Below are 18,988 nucleotides of genomic sequence, written 5' to 3'. Positions count from 1 at the left end.
CAAAAATAATAAGCATATAAATGATGAACCGCCTTAATTATTAAATTTTAATTGAGGCAATAAAACAAAGCTGATTTTCAAAATCAGCTAATAATTGTAAAATAATAATATAAACAACAAAAATTCCGCAATCATTTGTCGATAGTTTTGTCTTATATTTATTCATAGCAACTACGATGGTTATACATAATTCTAAGAATAGCTCTATACTCTAAACTCTTAAATTATTTTCGCTCAAACAACTTAACAACTCAAAATATAGCCTAGCAATTAGATCACAGCTTTTAAAGGAAAATCATTTGTGAGGGGCGGGAGGGCCAAACACAATATAAGCGTCTCACAGCAGAGAACTGGCGGCTAAATTATCCGTCAGGATCATCTGTTGGACATCACTGAAAACGTCGCGAATGCAGCGCGTATCTGTGGCTACGGTGAAGTGATAGTAGCACTCCCTCTGCGTATAGTCGACATGGCGGTGGCGCGAGGTGCGTTTAAAAGGTTCCTGTGTAATATCGATTAGCTTTTGCTTGATAAACATCTTCGTCCAATCGCACTCATCGAAGCAATTGTCCTGCTGCGGTCGCTTGCAGAAATCCTCGAACTCGGGAAAGTAGTCGACAATATGCTTGCCGGCGCGTATCTTGCGTTCCATAATGTCGTACTTGTTGAGGAAGACAATAAGACCAGCGGAGGAGAGGAAACGATTTTGCCAGACGGCACGAAACAGCTTGAGAGCCTCCTGCAGACGATTTTGTGTGGAGTCCTCACGCAAATTCTGATCGAATTCGCTGCATGAGATCAGAAAGAGGACGGCCTGTATGCCTTCAAACACCTGAATCCACTTATTCCGCTGATCCCGCTGACCGCCTACGTCATACATGCGAAACTCCTGCTCGCCGCCGCCCAAGCTCTTTGGGATTTGTACGCGGAAGGATATTTGTGAGATGCCTGTCGTAATCTTCCGACTATGCAGGATATCCTCCGTACTGGGTATGTAGGCGACATCGCAAATGCGTGCAAAATTGTCGAGAAAACTGAAGAATATTAAAAAGAGAGTGCGATCGATTGTAAGTAATGATATTCAAAGGATTAGTCAGTGATCGTGTTACTTACTATTTGGCACTATCCAGCAGTGGGAACTCATTGGAGCGATCGTAGCAAGCGCGTATGCCCACATCATTCCACAATGTCATGACATGATCGCAGTATTCCTGCAAAGATAGGGAGAGAGAGTTCGATATTATTTAAATGTATGTAAAGCTTTGAGAGGCAGGTCATATATTCTTTGTGCGTTTTATTACTCATAATAGGCATTATAGAGATTCCCAAACTGCGACTGCCACAAAATTTATCTTATCGCGTGGGCATGATGGGAATATAAACAGGCAGATGATGAATCAGCGGCGGAGCGTGCGCCGTACGTGGAGCAAAGGCCGCCCCTGAAGTTCTACAAATACTGCACCGCATGCCTCCCAGGAAGTGTCGGTTTGCGACAAAATAAACACACACACAAAAATAAATAAAAACACTCTTGTTGGAAAGTTTCCAAACACAGACACACTCTGATAGAGTTATAATACCTGATTAGAGATTAACACCAATAAAATCGCTGCCAGATAGATAACAGTTGACAAATCTTTTCTTTTTTTTTTTTTGTCTATACAGAGTCGAAGAAAGAAATGTTGGTCAGTTGGAATCTTCATACATAATTCGTCATCCCGTATCTCCCGCCCTTCCGTTTCGTTTGTGGAAACGTGTCTGACGTGCTGACGCAAATCTCAAGCATGTCAAAGTCATTTGATAAGCGCCTTTGACTATTTAATGGCATACTAGACTACAACTGCCACTTGAATGGCAACGTACTTGGATTTTCAGTTTACAGTTTATTGTTTTTGTTTTTGTTCTGTTTTTGGATAAGATAAATAACTCAGATAGAAACTCAGCAGTTGGCCAACAACCCACCCATTCATATCATGAACACTCACTCACCTCATTCATATACTCGGGCGCTTCGCTCTCTAGAGAGAGGATATAGGCAGCACTCTTCTCGCTGGTACAGCTCCCGAATCGTAGACCCAGAATGCTCATTTGTCTCACCAGCTGGATGATGGAGTCGTGTATATTCTGATATATCTCTGGTATTTTCTCGCGACGTTCACTGAAAGGCGCAGAGCAGAATCCAAATAAGTTAGCTGCCCATTTCAGCAATCAATCAATATTTCCTCAACTTACTCGTCAGTAAAGCCATTGATGTGCAATATGCGCATCTGCTTGATGATAGTCGTCTTGCCGGATTCAGCTGTGCCGAGGAGCAGAATCTTGACCGTCTCCTTGAAGTGGGCCTGCAATCCTTTCAGTTGACGCTCCATATTGTGGTTCGCTGATTGAGTCTGAGACTCGTCTTTCGCCTGATGGTGCTTCGATTGGCGCAAACAGCGCAAGAGTCTGTAATTGTGGATTGTTTTGGGGATTAAGAATGGCGATAAGATGGTAAATTTGTTTAGGCACGACTTCTAAGGAAAAAGTCAAGAGCGTCCAGGCCTATAAATAGGCAAAGTAAATGCAAATGTTTGCACTGTTATGCCTTTTAAATTAAAAACCAACGCACATTCATAGTCATAGATCGGCATATATTTATATTGGCTTGATGTGTGCATATTTAATTAAGACAATACGCCCGCTCCCTCTCCCCCGCCCCACTCCCGGGTATGCGTAATAGATAAAACGCGACGCGCCGCAATCCCAATTGAGTCGAAAGCGGTAGCTACTTTCGTCTAGAGTAGAGTATTTGAAGTGCGCTCCAGCTATAGAGAATAATGAAACCCAAAACCCCCTTTCGATGTTCATACATTCAAACGTCTGTTGGTATGAGCTTTGAAATCTCCTCATTTTGAATAGCTGGAGCCCGAAAATTTATTATGTGTACTCTTCTAGTATAGTTACAGATCAGCAAGAAATCCTTTCTAAAGTTTATGGGTATGAGTTTCGAATTCTCTTTATCTGCAAAGGTAAGCCTTAAATTGATTATGAGGCTCCACCTAGTCTGCTCACATATCAAATTTATTTCATTACTTATCTTTATTAAAATCGAAGGAAAACTTTCGAAGAAGAAGCTTAGTGGGAAAAACTTAAAACCATTGATTTAAATATTATCCGATACAATAAAGACGTTACAAAGATAGCTGGTTTTGACAGATATTAAAAAGTCTTTCTTCGGGCAAAAAAGTATTATTGTTTCTTCGTATTATAATTCCCCTTCATCATTTGAAAGTCTATGTAAAATCTTATATATTTCACATTCTAATTGGGGTGCAGGGTATCTTCTAGTCTGGCATGCCCCACTGTTACATTCCTGCTTGTCTAACATGAATTGGCAATTTTCCAGGCACAAATATTAATTAGGGTTTTGTCTTTTTGGGCAAACACTATTGGTTCTTGTTTAGTTGTCACCGTTTTCTTGGCATTGGCGTGTTAACCGTTAATTGGCTATACTATATAGTACTATACTCGTGCCTATTGATTCGACTTTGGTTCCACCGATAAATTACACCTTTTAATATCTGGAGCAGTAATTGGCTGTGTTCGACACACCGAGGGTTTTATCAGAAGGCACTTAAGAAGTTAAGTAAACAGAGCTGCACTTTGCACTTACACGGTACATACTACATATGTATGTGTATATATGTTTCTGAATAATACATGTGCAAATATAAATACTATGGTACATGCGATTTGTTTTATCATTTTTCGAAATCATTCATGCAAGTTAGCGCCTCCAAACTTTTTTATTGCCCAAATTTTAATCGCTGATTGCCAAAATGAAGGCAACTTGCTATTGTTGTTTTAGTTTATATGCCAATTGTTGGCCCTCTTGCCATTCCTCAATACTTGAGCCACCCCGAACTTATCAATAACGACTGGCGTCGTTAATTGGCGGCGCTCATTTCGATTTTATTTCCTTTACCATTTTGCTCGCTCGCTAAATGATGATGAAATGGTTTTTTCTGCTAAACAGAAACCCATAGTATGATATTAGGGCTGTTGATAAATGAAACGAAATTACTTTCCATTGATACGGAGAATCGCAGTGGGCGCGTCTTCAATTGAACCATAACCTGTCCAAGCAATTGGGATTTCAAGGAAATGCTATTCGAGTCAGTTTATCGGTCATATCGTCTAGTTATGTTTACCCATATTTTCCACATTCCACATTCCCAAGATTCATAAAATGCACCCCCAGGCCTCGGCCTGCTGACATACTATTCGTATATTAGCGCTATCTTTATGTTTACAGCTGTAATTGATTATTTGATTTTAACTGGCATTGTACGAATATTATGGGCCTCTGCAGTCATATGGTCGCTTTTATGGCTCTTCACAGAGCTATTGACCTCTGTTATTGCCACACATGCCTAGCAACTGTTTTCATTGTCGGAAACTATGAGTATTACACGGAAAGGTGCTACTAGATTCCCTAATCTGTAATGAAATTCCTATAAAATGCTATTTATAATTTTGTTCAGCCATTACACGTTACACGAGAAGTTTCGTTGGCATTCGGAATTGATCTAGAAACTGATAAAAACTGATGGATCAGGACCTTAGTATTTGAATATATCGCAAAAATGTATAGTGGGAATGGCAGGAAATCTTATCTCAAGAAGCAATGAATGTCATTTTCATGGCGGGATGGGTTTTTTCTTTCATAGCTATATCATATAATAGTTTGAACCACTATACTTACTATCAACGAAAAAAAAACGTCTAAGTTCCCTAGATTATAGATTACTTATAACGCCTGTTCTAAGTCGTTGAAAAGCTATCGCGAAAGTTTCGCCAAAACGGTTATGTTCACTTCAAATTTGTATTTTTAAATGGAGAATTTTAGTAAATAGGTTCTACTTGCAGACTCCAATAATAAAATAAAATAAAGCTATATCAACTGAAAAGATTCCAACTGAATCTTATGACACCGATTAGTCTCGTCTAGCACATCATATAAGGGATCTATTAGGGTGATTTTCTATCAACTGTACATAATAATCTTTCAAAGAGTGTAGAAATCAATTGAATATGTTGCTTTATATAATATTTTATAGACATGAAAATTCTCCGAAATTAATTAAAGATAAAAGAGTGCCCCATAGGGGGAATCTCTTTGCAATATACTCCTGTATGTACTAACAAGAAAAAATTGCACATTTGGTCGCTGATAAATTCGAAATTTATCTTTATGGCAAATAATTTGAAATGACTTTTGGAACAATTCAAACAATATCTTGATAAATATGTCTGCCAACAACTAGAGGCACTTTTAATAATGACATTTAAATTTTTAACGTTTTTTTCCCCCAATTATTTCAAAGTTCAATTGGTTGATTACTCATATGAAGAGATGAAGTTAATTTCTTAAGTTTTTCCTTCAATTGTTTCAAAGTTCAATTGGTTGATTACTTATATAGAGAGATGAAGTTTACTTTTAGATCGTAAAATATTTACAAAATTTGTAGCATTCGTATGTCATCTTTTTATTTAAAAGTGATTTTTAAAAAATGTTTCTCACCTTAGCTTCATTTTTTGGGCGATTCGATCTATTTTGTAATCACTTTTTTGTGATTTTGAATTCTGTACTTCTAGCACTATACACTATATTTTCTCAGGTTTTGCAAAATGTTTTGAATTGTTTGAATTCCTTAGTCTAGAGCAGTGATTGATTGTGCAGTTAAGCTTCAATTTTCTTATGTTTAGATAACACTTGAGCTCATCAATAATATTTTGATGTGTGTGAGTCAATGGTTGAGTTTTATGTTCACTTTTTGTACACTGCGCGCTTTTTATTTGTGGTGCGACGAGCACGTCTAACGTCGATTTATGGTCTCAGTAAACTGAAAGCACGAACGAACGAGCCGTTTTCTTAAATAGTACGAGTATACATATATACATATAGTATACATATATAGTATCAGTCAGCTACTTGGGCGCTGGGCCGCACGGCATCCAATCGAATCGACTGAACAGCTAACTGGCTGACAAGCCACGGGCTCGAATCGTTTGTTAATTGCTTGTACACGGGTGTACAAAGTAAGAATGTTCAAAATCGGCGATAAGATTACAATACATAGGTAAATAAATAGAGCTATGGAAGTGCTATCTGAACCCTCTCGGTACATCCAGCTGGTCAGAGAATACCAGCTGCAGCGAATCGAATCGGAGAGAGCCTAAATGCCTAGGTTTATCATACACACAGAGAAAGAGAGAGAGAGAGGGAGAGAGGGAGAGAGTAGTTAAAGCTTATCTGCCAACACAGCAAGAGGGAGCTGGAATCCAAAAAAAAATCAGTTATTGTACAATCTGGCTGATTTGGTTGGGCTTACTTGCTTTTTGTGTTTGTTGTTCAAAATTCGCAATTCGTGTCATAAACAGCGAGTAGCTGCAAATTTTGACATATGCATACAAACATAGAGTACATAATACTAGACCTAAATATTCAAGAAAACACTCCACGAGAGGCTCGACTCACTTCGTATATGTATGTTGCTGACTGACAGTGACATTTCCGCCTGTCATTGTCAAGTACTTAGCATAACTTGGCGGCTCCGGTGCACTTCAACTCGATCTGGTAGCTGCGAACATTACAGCTGTACTTGTAATTTATTTCTGGCTTTATGCCCGAACGGTTAAGGGATATTGTAGACTAAACACTTGGACAATAAATTGCCAACGCAAACAGAAGAATTGCATTCAAGAAGAAAGCTAACAAAATGTTTGGCACAAAACTGTTCTTTATGTGAATAGAATATCGAAATTATTCGATATATTTATTATTATTTGAGAGCTTTTTTGCTGATTTAAAGTTTCTCTTCTGGGATATCAAAATCAATATGGTACCTACAGTTTATTCTCTGGTATTTCACTCAATTTTTTTTTTTCTATATATATTTTTATTATTTAAGTATATATTCATCTATCAATTTTGTTAGATAAGTTTGGAGGCCATTAATCATTATACCTTGACATAATACATATAAATATACTTAATTCGTAATGCCATTTTCCGTTAAGATAACAAGAAAGCATTTGTTTTAAGCAGTTCAGCATTTTGCTTTTGTATTATTAATATTAAATGAATTATCATTAAAATAAATGCGTTTCAGAGCTATCAGAAAATAGCGATCATTTAAAAACCAAACGTGCAATTTCCGAATCCACTTAAAATAAACTTTTTTTCTTTATTTCAAAGCGTGGCATGGATAATAGTTAAACAAATAGGCGTTATCGATTTTATTTTAAAAAATTGCCCATCATGATTTTAATATTGCGATTTTTTTCCATAATATTTTCAATTGTTATTATATTAAATAAAAACAAAACTAAGAGTTTCAATAACTATTAGGAATTTTTGTTTGTTGAAGTGCTGGAATCTGCGGAAAAATCACATTCAATAGAATAATCTTTTTGTTTAAATATTACTTTATAAATCAACCGAATTTGTATACTAATAACTAACGCTATCCCGTAGTATCATATAATTCGGTGCATTACAACATTTTGCTGCCATAGCAACTATTATATTTTAGTATATTTTATTTCAATGAATATGGCGAAGAGGGAGACGACTACATTAACGACATTAACGTTATATTTCTGTGCAGTTAAATGTGCATTATCCAGTTATCAAATGGACATTAAGAGCTACTCAATGAAAAAGAACAGAACGAGCAGCTGCTGATAGACAGCCCTTTATTTTACACTGTACTTCTATTATATATCATCGGCCATATAGTAGAGAAGGTAAACAAATAATGTCACAATAATAAGTGCCCGGCCATATACAAAACAAAATCTAAACACTTCAAAAAACATGTAATTAAAATACCTGACTTTACCATATTACCAACCGAGCTCTTATCACAATAAAAACAAGAACGGAAACAATTATTTACCATTCGTTCTACATACGATCGTTGTAACCGAGCGCCTCGAATGACACACAGAGCGAGGCGCCTTGGTTACCACAATTTTAGGTTGCACCACTAGCTTTGGCATCGTTTATAAATCTCTGATCGAATGCACTTAGCAACTACAGACAACGTGTCGTATGCGTAATATTTATTGTGAGGGGCCCTTTATCACAATCATTTTAATAAATGGATATGTTTGTGTTGGTTGTCAAGCAGCGTAGGTTCACGAACGTTCAAGAGCTCGACAAAATCATAATCATGATGGCACTGACAATATATGTACAATTATGTTATGCTGCGCAATGTCACCGGCAATTCCCATTCCCACTCTTACCCCCCACTTCACTGCTCAACTTTTTGTTTATGTTCTTGAGAAAACGAAGACTCATTGAACTTTCGTGTAGAAAGCGGCGTCGTAGTCTTGTCAACCGCGAGGGTGAAACAAAAAGATTCACGAATCGTTTTGGCTTTAAAATATTTTAAAACTTGTTACATTCTAGAGTCCTCAAAATGTAGAATCTCAGCTAAGTGTATGAATTAAATAATTTTATTTCTTGTGCGATAAATTTAGCTGTGACTGATAATTGTTTTCATATAAATATTATTGATTCTCGTCTTATATGTTAATTTCAATGGATCCTGTTCCATCTGTTAATTTAACTGTTATTTTCCTCTGTTAGTGAGACTGCGAATGTTAACCACACATTGAGGTTGAAATTGTGACTGCAACTGCTATTGTGAATGATGCTGTTATTAAGCAACTGTTAGAAAGCTGACATGTGCAAAGGAAGATCAAGGAATTAACTTAAATGGTATTAAGGACTTTGAAATCTCTATTTTGGCTCAGTAGCTTAAATTATCGCTTAGAAAATGCTTGATTAGCAGAAAAATTATTATTTTATACGATTTGGGTCTATAACTTTTAATTGGACTAATTGCCTGTTTTGTGAAGTCTAATTCAGTTAAATTTAAGCCGATTAGTCGAAATAAAGGCCGTTCTTTTTTCATTTTGTTTTATATGATACATATAGTACATATGTATATACGGGTATGTGCATACATACATATGTACATAAGTCAATAAACACATTATACATAAATTTTTTTCGCAACTATCAATTGGCTTTATCATGAATGGCTGCCTAAGTAATAACACGGAAGAATGACGGAAAATTTCATAGTCAACTGAAGTTAAATACAGTCATCTATTATTCGTTGTTGTGATTATTGCCCGCTTTCATTCTGATCAAATCCGAAACACTCTTAATATCAAAATTTCTTCAACTCTCGGTAGGGTTTCTGATAAAACTTTATGGGTCCTACGAAAACAGCAATCTACTTTTGCGTAAAGCCTGCGAATGCTAAAAAAATAAACCTTAACTTATGATACCTCCATTAAGTATTGTAATGATTCATAGATTACCAGATTGTCATTATTATCAGTTGTATAGCCCTATTAAATTTTTGAAATGCACTTTGTTAGTAAGGCAGTGAAGTAAAGTTTGCACAGAAAGAGATGATAGCCTCCCGGGGATTGAACTTATCGTACATGCCGTCGATCCGAATGGGAGCACGTGAACAAAAAATTCCCTCCCATTCCCATTAACACACCAACAACAAGGTATAGAGGTTTACTCTGCCAACTGGCCATAAAATTCAATTATTTTATTTGTTTATTTACATTGCGTCTGGATTGAAATCCAAATCACTGATACACATTTGTGGGTGGGCTAGGCCCTCAAAATCGACGAACGAAATATTATCTCTTGAAAAGAAAATTTTCCTTTGCACCATAAAAATAAATCAGCTCTAGTTTTTATCGCACTTTAAAGAAATTGAGGGGGATCGTAATGCAAAATTTGCAGCACGATTAGGAAAGCCACGTGTAGCCACGTGTGGATAATAATTGTTGATTTAAGGACCAGCTGACTGACTAGTAATTTAGTAATGGCTATCCGATTCTTATCTTAATGAGACAAGTGTCATTGTCGTTTGCAATTCAATGTTGTTGCTACACATTTCACAATAATTTGACTAATTTATTTGTTTGTTTTTTTTTTTTTAATTTTATATTTCAGGCAGATAGAGAGGCAGGTGACTATTATGTGATTGGAATTTCAATTGCTTTGGAATTTTAACTATTTGGTTTAACAAACAATACAAGGAATTAATGCCATAAGTGTTTTTGCTGTCTTTCAAAGAAGTAACGCACCGAAAAAGCGAATCGCCATTCATTTCCGAGTATACTTATTCACTTGTTTTGTTAGATGTCGATGTTAATGCAACAAAGTGTATAACTTAAAAATATTTGCAAGTCTGCGTGAATACAAAATAATATGAACTTTCAGCCAAATCACGAGACGTTTCAAATGAGACGGCGTTGACGCAACGTCAACAACTGAACATTATTTGGTATTGCCGAAGCCAAGAGCAACAACCGAAAAAGACGGTGGCAATCTCTTTGGGCTGAAATACATGTGTTTATGTTATATAAATCAAAATCGGGGTATACATTGTCATAAATATTAATGGGCAAGCGATTTAATCGCTTCTGGTCAAGAGAAAGAAGTTCTGGAGGGGCTTGGACGCAAGTGGCGCTAATCATGCCGAGCAACTTTTAATCAGCCAGCCAAATTGATAAAGTCGTGCATGATATTAACAAGAAAACAAAATGGAATTTAAAGAAAGTGTTAGATTCGGTTTCGCGAAAACTTAATACCCTTCAAGCGTTACATTCCTTTTTGAATTTATTTTGTATAGTCCTTCTAACGATTGAAATGAATAAAGAAAAAATAAATCTGTTTTAATCATCTTCGGGCATTCTTTCATAGTGGTTCTAAATGTGCCCCAGGAAGTTTTTCAAACTCCTCACAGATGATCATCTATCATCATCTTGAGATATTTTCAAACGGTTGTCGTGTTGTCTATTGATTAATAATTCATATAATGCACATAGTCAAGATAAACGAACCATAATTCCTTGTTGGTCTACAAGGAACAGGAAAGTTAAGTCGGCCTTAGCAGTGAAGATAAACTACTCCAAGTAGAGTTCTATGTTGCTAATGATGAAAGATTAAGAAGCAAAAGTTTGCTATTAGTTGTCTAAGAAGACTATGTAGAAGAGTGTTAATAATCCAAAATGCATTTAGAACCAATATATAATATATATATTGCAAATCATTGGAGATTATCTTCAATATAGTTTGTTATCTTCTTACTAGGTAATAAATTTGAAATGTGTAATCCTGTTTTATCGTTATAATGCAGATGAAGGGAGATTAGATGGTTTAAGAATTCAAAGACATTTAAGTTAGTTCAAGGCTTCTATGAAATAGTTTTTATAACACAAAATATTGTATGTTGATAGTATGTATACTAAGAATCGCAGAGGACTTCAAGAAGCTATAAACCTCACATGTAAGTTTCCTTTGGTAGCTTAGAAAGGATTTGTGACTTAACCGTAACAAGAAAGCAATTCATATGACTGAATGCGAGTATGGACTGCACAAACGTTCCTAATGCATACCCGATGTTGAAGTGTATCAAAAAATAATACACTTTAAGTCGTACCTCAAACACAAATAGTTACGTGCGAAAAGCTTTTGCATATATGTATGTACGTATGTACATATGTATATGTACTTGTATGTGTTAAGTGTTCAAAATGGGCGGCGCTCTCAATAAACCCCAACGTCGCAACTGCACTTAACTTTGGTCATCCATGAGTGGCAGAGGCTCGCCACAACAATAGCAGTTTAGTGATCACTAAATATCAGTCAGAGCTTAGGCACACAAATTCTACACAGTTACATACATACACATACACACATACATGTGTGTGTATATATATTTGCACAAGAAGATATAATCGTAATGGCAGATATACAAAAACAGAAATAAAAACGTGATGCAAGCCACAAAAGTCATGTCAGACAGCATGCAACTGGTAGATAAAAGCTACATGGGCTGTGGAGTCAATGCCTATGTTATTGGTTTGATATGACAAAAATAAAGTTTTAGATAATCGTACGCCATTAGTAGTCCGGGACATAGCGCGTTCAGCCACGCTGACAGCCCTTGATTAATGAGTGGCGAACATCTATCTGTGGCGTGTTCCCATTGAGTGATAGCCAAAGCAGATTCAGTCACGAGATTCACACGATTGATTGGGTTTACCTATGTACTATATGTAAATAATTAGGCTTCAATTATAATTGGAATACTACCCCCGTTTCGTGGGCGTAATTGCATTTACATATGAAATGTCTAGACTGCAGTGTTCTTTAACAAGTTCAATTACAAATTATTTGCCTGGCTATCTAAGTAGATACCTATGTCATTCCTAATGGTATTCAAATCAAATATGGCACTTTCAAATGAAGTACATATCTCCCACAAATTATACGCCTTGGTTTTCAATTAAAAGTGTGCCAGTATTTATATTTCAGCATCAATATATTAAGGCTATTTCAGATAGATTAAGATTTAACTAAATCGAAACTTGAGTTTTTAATACCTCCAATTGTTCATGTACGTGCATTTAATAGAATTTAATTAACTTAAAAAAAAAAAAAAAAACAAAATCCAATAAGTACAAGCAATAACCAAATGCAGTACAAACAAATGCATTTTAAATGAAACTTAAGCGGTGAATAACCGAATTAATGACTTCAAAGTAAATAATGTTCATTCTCGTAATTTATTTAAATATTTATGTGTGCTCGCATTCGTCGCGGATTTTTTTGAACACATTGCGGGGTCGTGTGGAAGAGTTTGTCAACAAAAGCAAAATCAAATCTATATCAGCAATCCTTTCCTGATTTATGATGAAGATGTTTAGGTCTATTTTGTATTAAATATTAAGACTATTAATTGAATAACAACAAAATACAAATATTGTTCGGGAAATATGATATCAGTATTCAGTGCATAAATTTCATTTAGAAAAGCATCAAATTAAAATACCCTCTAATGTTAACCCCTAAATGTAGCTCGAAAATATAATTTCGATAATACTTAGGATATAGGCAGGCAAGCAAATAATTTAAATCCCGAAGAAGCTTCATGCTTTGTAAAAATAGTTCACAGTTTAAGAGACATACATAGCAGATTATATTACAAATAAATGTTTTTGAACTAATTTTTAGGCACAATATTGACTTTTAAAGTCAATATACTTGTATAGCAATAAAATCTATAGACAAATGGCAAAGTTATATCCCATTAAAGATCTTGTTTTGGTACCTATTAAGCGGTTATGTTAAAACAATTTAAGCAAACATGCCGAAGTTAATGACGAAGCTTGTTATATTGGAAGCTTTTGGAAATAAAAACAAAACAAGCTCTGACCTTTTAACTGCAGAAAATAATATAACAAAATAGTCTGACTAGATCAGAGGCGACAGCTTCTACTATACACAAAGTCTCAGGCATAAATTCACCTTGATAGATAACAATCATGCCAACCCAACCCAATGAACCCTTTCACTTAACTGTAGGGTATAAAAAGAAATACAAAAAAGTAGTAAAGCAAATTTCCAAGAAAACCTTTTTTTCCACTGATAATACATACAAATACAACAAATTTATGTATTGTGACTATTTTTTTGCGCCTATATGTTATTTTACATGTGTATGTGTTTCAAATCAATATTTGACCGAAACATTGATATAAGGATGAAAAATAAATTGGTGGCTTATGTTTCTATTAATCTTCTTTCAAATTAAAGACAATTTCAAGAGTTTCACGGTTCTAAGCAGATTGCGAATTCTAATCAGCGTTATTAAAATGAAATTTATTTGAGCCTTTAAGCCAAGTTCAGTATTTCTTGTAGTTCCCCTACTAACAAGGTTTGAAGATCACCTTAATAGTACTTGCCATAAAGAGTTTTAGAATACAATAAAGATATTTGAATGAGTACCAGCACTTAAATTCAATAGTTATTTTTACTTCGCAATTACTTGTACTTGGTCTTTAACGTTCTTGTCCCGGTTTAATGAAAATTATTTTATAATAACCCCCATCATAAAGTTCTTGCCACATTCAAGTGCCTGGGAGAAGTACATATACATATGTAAGATCAGTTAATCGGAGGCTATTGACGCTACCAGTACTGATAGGCTTTTGGCTGGTAAGATTTATTGCCACAAATGCCCTGATACTGCTAATATAAGTACAACGCAAAAGCAGTTGCAGTCACTTGCTAATTGACTGATTCTATAAAAGTTACAAAATCAAACTGCATAGCACTGGGGCACTAGGTAATACATAATGCTAATTGTGAAGGGTTCGTTCGCAGACTACGCATTTAATCTATTGATATCAGGCTTTTAGGATCATAAAGAACCCTTGCTTTTCCCCAGCGCTGTAAAGTCTAAACATACATAGTTCTTGACGCCAAGCACGTAACCATAACCCACTCAACTTTACATTGTCAAGGTTTTGTGTGTGTGGAAATAAACATTGAAAAACATTAGTATGGGCCTGTTTAGGTTTATAACGTGACCTTCTATATATATACAAATGCAAAAAATCAACGGCGCTTACTATTTAAATATATGTGTGTATGTATATTATATATCATAGAAAATCGAATGTATTGCGACAATATGGTAACAGTTTTACGGGTCTGGGCACTACCCTCATTTCAGAATGGACCATTTGAGCTGCTCGCGCGCCGATTGCAGCACCTGTAAGAAGAGATAACAAACATCATCAATAGCATGAACGTACCTCAGATAACAGAAAAAACGGAAAAGAAAATAAACATCTCATAAGAAGAATGAGCAAAACGCTGTGATAACATTTATTTCATAACGAGCGTAAAAGTATTCTTGCCAAATACACATTTAAAATGAGTCACTTAATGTCAAAATAGATAAACTAAAAAGTAGATACACATACATTAAACTACACACAACATACTAAATGTATACAAATAATTTGTTCGAGCCGAGCGCGCTTAATATGTTCAATGTTCTATTTTGTTTGTTGAAACCAACAAACAATATTAGAGTATAGAGAGACTGGAAGAGATGTGCAACTACCAAAATATGCCATTTAGTGTGTTAGTTACCTGCGCTACAGTCTGTTCGGCAATGGGTATATCGTCGTTGCGCAGATCAACACGTTTCACCACGGACGATGGGTCTGCATCCAAAATAATGCTGCAGAAAGAAAAAGTGTGGTTTTATGTATGATATTCGTATCCGTTGTTATTCTATATGGTACTCACCCGCCGTCACAGATCTCGTCGAAGGCCAGCATTATGATTTCCAAACTTTCTAACACCAAGCGCTTCTCCACATTCTTCTTTAGAATTAGGCTAATCGAGTCATACAGGCAGTTGAGCACAGAGAGCAAAATTAACTCATTTTCGTATGCACTGCCCATGACGTAGAAAAACAGATCCACGTTGCTCTTATAGACGCACGTCAGGCCGTCGAGCATTATGATTTCGGTGTTGGAACGGTGTGTCTTGTTGAACAGATTCTTTTCGAACGCCTTCTGCTCCTTGAGCGTCGACAATATGTTTTTGTCGTAATATTTTGCTAGAATTCTGTTGCCATCATTGTCCATAATACACATTCCTTTGATTATGTCCTGCGTGGCCGTATGTTGAGCAAAGTAGCGAATGCACATATAACGGGAGTAAGTTGAGTTAATTTAAGTAATAATATATTGTGAAATTTGTATATTTACCATCATAAAACCGTCCATTTCGCTTTGGTTTCGTGTAAATTGTTGCGCCGTGAATGTTTTACACGTCACTAGGGATGTAAGAAATCTATCGAAGTATATCGGTGCTATCGAAAGACGATAGCATTGCCACCTTCTTGTAAATGCCGGTTGCCACTGTGTTCAAATCACAACGATTCAGTTGTGAACAAATAACTGACTCATTTTTGTGGTCATTGAGGGAAAAACCCGTTCTTTTTTAATTCACTCCTAATTGAAAATGCATTGGTTTAAAAATTCAATTGTGTACCATCAGCTGGTTCTTTTTTGTTGGAATTAACCGTCGTGCCTAATCCAAAGTATAAAATTATGTCTACTTTGATTTGTAACGGCAGAAACAAACTATATACATATATCTAGTATGTGAACACAGACATTGCTTTAAACGTTAAATGCTTGAAGAACAAATAAAAATTGCTAGAGCATATGTACAACAGCCTCCAAATTAAATAATAAAAACACTTACACATACATGTACATTTTGCGCGCCTGTAAAAGATATTGTTCATCTTAATAATATTTATTTTTTAATTACAACTTTACCAACTCATGGATGTTTTGCACAGCGAATGCTTACAGGATGAACATAAGACTGAGAAATCAGCTAGGCGCAAGCGAGAGGACAAGGAATTGGATGGACACGTCGTCGTAGGAACCACTGCTGGGAAGCCTAGACAGCCGAAGCCGGAGGGCAAAAAGTTACGCAAGAAGCTGCACGAGTTCGAGCAAGAAAATGAGACGCTTGCAAAGGCCATAAGTGAAAAAAATATGGAGATTACAGCGCTCAAGCGATCAGTCGATTCCCTAAACGATGTGTTGAATTCCGTACCCATTGATGAGTTGCGCTGCAATTCCTCCATAGCCAGCACCAAGATTGTTGAGCTAAGCAAGAAGAACCGTCAGATGCGCGCCGAGCTGGTGCAGATGAAGAGTCGCTTGAACAAAAAGGATGCACAGATCAATAAGCTGGAAAAGGAGCTTAAGAGCAACGAGGAAAAGACCCACCAGCATTCGGAGCTGATAAAGAAAGGCAATGCCGCCGATGATCTGCAGTTGAAGATTTCAAACATGCAGCAGAAGCTGTTTGAGTCGCGCAACAAAAACCTCGAGCTGCAGAATCAGCTGAAGCTCGCACAGAAGTGCCTGCAACATGAGATTGGGGAGAGCTTCAACATCAACACTCTGGCTGCCAATCTCAATCAGGCCAACTGGCGTGGCCGTGCTCAACAAATTCTCTCATTGCAGCAAAAAGTTCAGGAGTTAAAGGCACGCCTGGAATCGTACGAGGACCGCCTCTCCGACCGCTCCGATTTTGTGCCTATACCAGTGGGCGCCGACATGGATCTGGTTACTACGAAAACAACGCCACGCTGCGCCAACGCAAGTCTGGGCGGTGGTGATGCAAATGTGGCCACGTTTGATCGCTTCACGCCCGGCGTACGCAAAAGCGAGATCCTGCACAAGGCCAAGGTGGAGGCATTGGAGAAGGAAATTGCAGCCTTGCAGGCCCAACTGGAGGAGCAGCGCAATAAAACATTGGCGCTCAAGGTGCGCAATAAGACTCTCAATGATGAAATGGTCAAGTATAAGCATCGCTCTTCTGAGCTCGAAGAACAGACCGATTATAATGGCATCAATATATGTACCATGAATGAGAAATTGAATCGTCAGCGCCATCAGTACGAGAATCGTTTGGATGATGTGCGCAACGATTTGGCGCGAGTTATTGAAGAACGCGATGCAGCTAGGCGGCAAATGGAAGAGTTGGCCGGAATAAATCTGGAGCTAGAGACCAGTCTGAAGCAAAAGGAGGTCTTTGTGGATACCTTGCAAGAAATGGTTAAGAAACTGGAGACTGATTTGCGTTCCGTGTCTGGCGGCTTTCTCTTCTCTTGTCGCGAGTTTCGCAAGGTGAGTGTAAATAGCATGGAAATGCAATTTAGATGCTCTTCAGATATTTTTAGAGTTGAATTGAATTGAAATCTGCTTGTTTAAAGAATATATCCTTCTTGATTCTCTTTATATATAATCTTAAGAATTTAAGTTTAACGAGAGAATACCATTTGAATTCTACAAACAATTTTATGTGTATCTTTTTTTAAAGATCCAATCTTTATGATCTTGAGATGCAATTTGTAGAATACTTTGTTGTTCTTTAAATGATTTTCAAATCTTTCCCTTAAAAGATTTTAATAAGAAACATGTACTTCTTGGTTTTCTTGAGATATAATTGGAAGCATTTTAAATTTGCATTATAAAGAATCGAATTATTATGACTATATTCTTTTAAAAATTGTTTAACAAATTATAAACATTTCTTGCTATATACGTAAATGTATTAACTTTCTAAGTGTATAATTTATCACTTTCTAGGAAGAATTCGTGAGCATATTGGATGCCTTGGAGGTAGAGAAGAACCAGCTAATGTTGCTGAATAAAACACTAACCGAACGACTGGAGGCGGAACGTGTGAAGAATGATGCCTCCGCAGAACAAATGGGCAAACAGAAGGCGCGCATCAGTCGCATGGAAGGAAAAATACGTAAGTATATATATACAGATTTGTAAAAGGAGGCTTTAGATATATGTAGATATTCTCATTGAAGGTGAATTGGAGAAGGAGCTGGACGTGCAATCTGATCGCAAGAAGCGCACACAACGCATGGCCGACTATGCCAACTCTCTGAGTCGTACTTCCCTCAGTAGCTCCATCAGCTCATTCACCTTCGAGAATCAATCGCAGTGCCAATCAGTATCCACGCTCAACTCTGTGGGTGTGGCTGAGCCCAAAATTGAAGACATTAAAAATCAGTAAGTGTTATTTGCTCCTTAAGTATTAAACAGGCGGCTAAATGGGTGAGGGATTTTATATAGATTGGAACTGGCACAGGAAAAGATAACGATGCTAACGGAGAAACTTGATTATTTGACTGAGGAGAAGCGCAACGATGCCAAATTCTTCGAAGAATCGTTGCTGAACACCAGAACGATAATACTAGACACGATCCAAACCACTCGGGAGAAGTTCACGGCATTGCCCGATATGCCCACCAGCGACAGTATTTGAAATTTTAAACGCGTATTGCATTATTATTATTGTACTTTTAAATGCTATATGTGTGTAGGCGAAGAATCGATGCCATATATATTGCAAATTGAATTAAAAATTTAAGGAAAAAAGTGCATGCATTGAGTTTTCTTTTTATTTATTTGTAACACATTCAAATCGAAGCCTTTGGCGCTGCTTCAGCTTTTGTTTATAAATGTAATTGTTCCGTTTACGGGTTAG

General features: G+C 36.6%; 3 protein-coding genes across 3 annotated transcripts; 1 reads left to right on the top strand and 2 right to left on the bottom strand.

The window, feature by feature from the left end:
- Window positions 1–173: 173 nt before the first annotated feature.
- On the bottom strand, window positions 174–5,665 carry LOC115632866 (guanine nucleotide-binding protein G(f) subunit alpha). Its single transcript, XM_030530129.1, has 5 exons — window positions 5,564–5,665; window positions 2,233–2,445; window positions 1,990–2,158; window positions 1,114–1,211; window positions 174–1,034 (listed from the first exon to the last, which is right to left on the bottom strand). Exons 1-5 carry the CDS (start codon window positions 5,572–5,574, stop codon window positions 338–340), a joined length of 1,188 nt encoding a protein of 395 aa, XP_030385989.1. The 5' UTR covers window positions 5,575–5,665; the 3' UTR covers window positions 174–337.
- Window positions 5,666–14,438: 8,773 nt separating this feature from the next.
- On the bottom strand, window positions 14,439–15,743 carry LOC115632538 (coatomer subunit zeta-1). Its single transcript, XM_030529745.1, has 4 exons — window positions 15,664–15,743; window positions 15,197–15,564; window positions 15,038–15,128; window positions 14,439–14,651 (listed from the first exon to the last, which is right to left on the bottom strand). The coding sequence occupies exons 1-4, from the start codon at window positions 15,679–15,681 to the stop codon at window positions 14,604–14,606; spliced, it is 525 nt and encodes a 174-aa protein (XP_030385605.1). The 5' UTR covers window positions 15,682–15,743; the 3' UTR covers window positions 14,439–14,603.
- Window positions 15,744–16,120: 377 nt separating this feature from the next.
- Window positions 16,121–18,882, top strand: LOC115632741 (coiled-coil domain-containing protein 13). The gene is made up of 4 exons (XM_030529988.1): window positions 16,121–17,610; window positions 18,073–18,241; window positions 18,306–18,510; window positions 18,574–18,882. The coding sequence occupies exons 1-4, from the start codon at window positions 16,249–16,251 to the stop codon at window positions 18,764–18,766; spliced, it is 1,929 nt and encodes a 642-aa protein (XP_030385848.1). The 5' UTR covers window positions 16,121–16,248; the 3' UTR covers window positions 18,767–18,882.
- Window positions 18,883–18,988: the final 106 nt, after the last annotated feature.

The sequence above is a fragment of the Scaptodrosophila lebanonensis genome, unplaced genomic scaffold, assembly GCF_003285725.1.
Source record: "Scaptodrosophila lebanonensis strain 11010-0011.00,11010-0021.00 unplaced genomic scaffold, SlebRS2 tig00001415-arrow-pilon, whole genome shotgun sequence".
NCBI classification, from domain to species: Eukaryota; Metazoa; Arthropoda; class Insecta; order Diptera; family Drosophilidae; genus Scaptodrosophila; species Scaptodrosophila lebanonensis.
Note: the sequence above shows the minus strand (reverse complement) of the source record. Positions and strands in the feature narration are given on the sequence as shown.

Bases quoted from the DNA above. Each gene is read 5' to 3' on its own strand.
- LOC115632866 (XM_030530129.1), bottom strand. The intron at 2,159-2,232 runs GTAAGTTGAGGA...TGCGCCTTTCAG, and splicing joins ATCAATGGCTTTACTGACGA to TGAACGTCGCGAGAAAATAC. The intron at 1,035-1,113 runs GTAAGTAACACG...AATATTCTTCAG, and splicing joins CTGCTGGATAGTGCCAAATA to TTTTCTCGACAATTTTGCAC.
- LOC115632538 (XM_030529745.1), bottom strand. The intron at 15,129-15,196 runs GTGAGTACCATA...TTCTTTCTGCAG, and splicing joins GACGAGATCTGTGACGGCGG to CATTATTTTGGATGCAGACC. The intron at 14,652-15,037 runs GTAACTAACACA...CTCTTCTTACAG, and splicing joins CCGAACAGACTGTAGCGCAG to GTGCTGCAATCGGCGCGCGA.
- LOC115632741 (XM_030529988.1), top strand. From the start codon at position 16,249: ATGGATGTTTTGCACAGCGAATGCTTACAGGATGAACATAAGACTGAG. The intron at 17,611-18,072 runs GTGAGTGTAAAT...ATCACTTTCTAG, and splicing joins CTTGTCGCGAGTTTCGCAAG to GAAGAATTCGTGAGCATATT. The intron at 18,511-18,573 runs GTAAGTGTTATT...GATTTTATATAG, and splicing joins ATTGAAGACATTAAAAATCA to ATTGGAACTGGCACAGGAAA.